General features: G+C 36.8%; 1 protein-coding gene across 1 annotated transcript; it reads left to right on the top strand.

Moving 5' to 3' along the window:
• Positions 1 to 1,535: 1,535 nt before the first annotated feature.
• On the top strand, positions 1,536 to 3,039 carry LOC139352695 (probable G-protein coupled receptor Mth-like 7). Its single transcript, XM_070995304.1, has 5 exons — positions 1,536 to 1,690; positions 1,759 to 1,938; positions 1,993 to 2,456; positions 2,524 to 2,718; positions 2,774 to 3,039. Exons 3-5 carry the CDS (start codon positions 2,368 to 2,370, stop codon positions 2,811 to 2,813), a joined length of 324 nt encoding a protein of 107 aa, XP_070851405.1. The 5' UTR covers positions 1,536 to 1,690; positions 1,759 to 1,938; positions 1,993 to 2,367; the 3' UTR covers positions 2,814 to 3,039.
• Positions 3,040 to 4,390: the final 1,351 nt, after the last annotated feature.

The following is a 4,390-nucleotide window of genomic DNA, read 5'->3' as shown; positions in this document are numbered from 1 at the left end:
GGAAATGGGTACTGGGAAATGGGGAATTGGGAGTCTGGCAGCCATGGCAACCTTTGAACCGAAATTAAAACCAAACAAATGTCACGCCAGCAACGCAGCAAATGTCTCGCTTCTGTCGGGCTTTCCCAGTTTTCCCTCTGGCTCCCTGGAAAACACCCATCCGCCCTGTTGACTTAATGCAGAAATTGCAAATTTCGCGTTACAGAACTGCGTAGGCAGCCAATACGGAGTCAGTTAACTTATTTTTACACAGCATTTGTATGCAAGCCAATGGTGTTGGCATTAAGTTGTTAAGCTGAAATGGAGGTTGTTTTTGAATAGAAATTGACTGGCATAAATTAAAAATGGCTGTAAGAAGAAGGCAATTGGTCTTGGCCTATATCCACCTAAAGAAAGGAATATTTCAGAAATATTATAGAATAAGTACTTTTAACCATGCTGGTGATATTCTAAATTCCGATATGTGCGTTCTTAGAATTATATATATATTTGCTAATGATTGTTTCTCATAACCATTTTTTTTTATTCTATTTAATTTTATGGTCATGTATTGGAATTTCCGATTGGGACAATTCCCATTTATAAAAAGGAACTCCCTCATGACACAAATAATAAAAACCAAAAGAAACCCTATATTCGAGTGTCCCGACTATCAGATACCCGTTACTCCGATTTAAGTTTTAAATAAAATATAAATTTGTTAAATTTGGCCGCCAAGTAGACTTTAGACTTAAGAAGACCTAGAATCGGTATGCCAAGTCCCAAGTTTTCGAGATTTCCGACTTCATATGGACAGGCCGACAGACAAACATGGCTAGATCGACTCGCCCAGTGATCGTGATCAAGAATATATATACTTTAAAGGGTTGGAAACGCTTCCATCTACCTGTTACATACTTACCGATAAATACAATATATATATATATAACTCTACGTTTAACTGGTATAATAATATGTTTTGTTATCGAAAACTTTGTTCTTAAAATAAAATTCCCAATGTTTTGTTCATCATTTCAATTTTTATTGGCAAGATTGCATTCTGTGGGGAATAGGAGTACCCTGATAAGGCTATAAAAGAACTGTAAATTTGGGCTATCAGGGCCAGTCAAGTTTTGATCATTGTGTGGAACATTTCGAAAATGTTTCGGACAATGTTATTTATAGTTTTTGTGTTATACATTCCAGATAAGTCTTGGACACTTATTCCTGAAGGTCATACATTGGATGCAAATAATATATCAGTTATACCACTTGTCCGTGTCTGCTGCCCGCGGAATCTAATATTACCCGACGGCGAGTGCGGTGAAGTGTTAAAAAATGAACTTGTCGGAATCAAACCGTTTGTGAAAATGTCTCTTGAGGACGGTACTACGAAACTTCTTAAATTAAGCCCCGACCTGATGTTGGATAGTGATGGGTTTGGGTACTGCGATGAAGCTTACAATCTTACGGACGACAAACTTATAATATTTGAGGCTAGTATTTAAAATAATCCATTTCATTTTTATTCTAATCGAATGTTTTCAGAACGAAACTTTTGGTATTCAATCCCAAAATTGGACCATGAGCAAAGATGCTTTCTGTCTCTTTCCCAATCAGTTTTCTTCAGATTTTCCAAAACAGATATTTCTTGTTTTACACAAGCCCTGCGAGTATCAAAATGAGCAAATGGTGGACCTAGAGAAAAATGGTATTAAAAATACCAGCTAAAATACCTGCAAATATTAATAGGCTTCCTTTTTGTGTATAATCCACCAGTTGTAGCGATTTCGCTAATATGCAACGCACTTACCATCGCAGTATATATCTTCGTATATAAGAAACGGAATATAATCAATAAATGCTTTATGTGTTACATAGCGTGCTTTTCTATACACCACCTTTTGTGGCTCTTGACAAGATATGGAAATCTAGTGAAAGAGTCTTGCACTTCAGCAGGTAATTAGTTCAAATTGAATAATGGAACATTATTAAATTAATTATCTTTTGCAGGTTACGCTCGATACTTCTTCGCAATTACCTGTATTCTCTGGCTCTTTGTTATCAGCCATAAAATACGGATTGGTTTGCTGTCGATCAATAAGAATGAACATAGTAACCTATTTGCTTACTATAACGCAATTGTCTGGGGTATATCAGGAATGGCGACCACTGTCATATTTCTAGTAGATCACTTTTGGGGAGGAGATCTTTCCTCATCTAAATGGACCCCTGCTATCGGGTTCTTTCAATGCTGGTTTAATCGTAAATAAATATACATTTTTATATTAAAATATTTATATTCTTTCTTCAAATGCAGCTAATGACTGGTCTATACTCATATATTTCATTGGACCGATACTGATTCTAACCGTCGTCAACTGGATTATGTTTGCCCTGACCGCCATTGAAATGTTTAAAGTGCAACGAAATGCGAAACAGTTGATAATTTCCAACCAAAAGTCGGACAGAAGCACGTAAGAACTAACCATTTAATAGTTATGTAATTCCATTTTTGGATATCATTCCATATCCATATAACAGATACCTTAGATTTGTGCGAATCTGTGTTATGATGGGCATGTCTTGGGTTATGGATCTAATTCCCTACTTTTTTCGTGGCAATGTTTTCTGGCAATGGGTCTTCTGGTTGGCCTACTACTACCATTTGGCCTTGGGTGTCATCATTTTTGTTCTCTTTGTACTGAAGCGCAGTACAATCCTGCTCGCCGTAGAACGGTAAGATCTTTAAAGTTCTGTCCAAAATTTGAGTAATCTTTTTCTATTCTACCAGAATACAGAGCAAAAGACGGGATCGTATATATAATGTTTAAAGGCTTGTAGCTTTTCATCTAAGGATGGTGAACATATCTTGGCAAACATTTTCGCTTGCGATTTTTGAGACTTTTTAACTTATCTCATATTCGACTGTTAACTAACTTCATAATATCGGATCGAAATGTAAATGAGTTCGATCGGTTGGCAAATATAAACATAATATTCAATCTTCTCATGGCATACCATATTTTTTAGGACAACAAGTAGAGTACTAACTGTAACAGGTACCTTAAATCAACTTATATGCTCTAATTTAATAATTTATTAAAAAAATATATGTTAACTAAAAATCGCTACCAAAAATAAACGGTTTTTATAAGAATCTAGTACGTGACTTTAAGCTTGCCTTGTTATTTTCACGATCCTCCCGCTTTTCCCGTTCGTGTCGTTAATGTTTGCTGTTTGTCTTGTGCATAATTTGGTATGTCTGCCGGAGCTCCTCTTGAGTTTTCCGCATTTCCTTCGCCGCCGCCTCGGAAAACACATTAACGGAACTCACTTTCGCATAATGAAATTTTTGAACACGGAGAGCGGGTAGGAAATTTATGATGCCTTGCCACGTGAAACAGGCCACAATGGCCAAAAATCATTTTTCATTTCGGGGCAAACATTGAAATTGTTTGCTTGGCGGCTGTTAATTATGGTGTAGGCTATTAACTAAACGCAGCCCCAAGGACGCAGGACCTCGGCTAATAGATGTTGCCACGGTGTTGAGAGTGTTCCGAACATGAGCCTGACTTGGGGCACAATTGCATGTGACACTTTTGGCGCAACAATTTCTGCCACAAATTGCTGCAGTTTCGAGTCAACATTTCTAGGCCGTTTACCACGGCATCCCTTCCGCCAGCAGCTCCCATTCCATTTTCCATCTGGCGCCATTTACAAGTCACATTAATCAATTTCCCCGGCGCCTGTCAGCAGCAGCAGCCTCGAAATAGCCCTGTTCCCGTCCTCAAACTCGGCAAAGATCCCGCCAGGCCAAGCGAAACCGAAAGCTAAAAGCTAAGAGCCACCTCATGGGCAAGGTTTCGGTTTTCACTGTGTGTTTTCCAGGCTTTTACACTGAAAAAATATCCGAATTTTCAAGGGTACCACTATTATAATACTATTCATATTTAAGCAAATACACCAAGAAGAAACATCTCTAGCACTTCTCAAAGACAGGTTAATGTAATGTTTTTTATCTGTAAGAGAAAATGTTATGTTAATTTTGGGAACTACAAATCTTTAATTCCGATTTCTTAGAATTCATATAATTTTATATAAGAAGAAAATTTTTTCAAGTTAAGATTTATTGTTGTTTTGAAAATCTATATTTCTCCAATACAACCAATTTAACTCAATGACAAAGGCTAATAAATTAAGGAAAATGGTTTTAAGTTTAATTGTTTTAATTTCATGGGCTCTAAATTTTTAGAAGGGTGCTTTTAAACTTTATGAATTTTCAAAAAATTGTTGTGAGTGTTGTATGTGAATTATAACAACTCTAGGAGCGCAGAGCTCCGATCTGGTGTGGTGCATTTTTGGTCTAGCGCCAGTTAAAACTTAATTAAAACCATAACAAAACAAATGC

This window comes from Drosophila suzukii, chromosome 3 (assembly GCF_043229965.1).
Source record: "Drosophila suzukii chromosome 3, CBGP_Dsuzu_IsoJpt1.0, whole genome shotgun sequence".
Lineage (NCBI taxonomy): Eukaryota > Metazoa > Arthropoda > Insecta > Diptera > Drosophilidae > Drosophila > Drosophila suzukii.
The sequence above is the reverse complement of the archived record's forward strand: the minus strand, read 5'-3'. Positions and strand labels throughout refer to the sequence as shown.

Coding starts and splice junctions, on each gene's coding strand:
- LOC139352695 (XM_070995304.1), top strand. CDS start 2,368: ATGTTTGCCCTGACCGCCATTGAAATGTTTAAAGTGCAACGAAATGCG. Junction 2,457..2,523: donor CAAAAGTCGGACAGAAGCAC/GTAAGAACTAAC, acceptor TCCATATAACAG/ATACCTTAGATTTGTGCGAA. Junction 2,719..2,773: donor ATCCTGCTCGCCGTAGAACG/GTAAGATCTTTA, acceptor CTATTCTACCAG/AATACAGAGCAAAAGACGGG.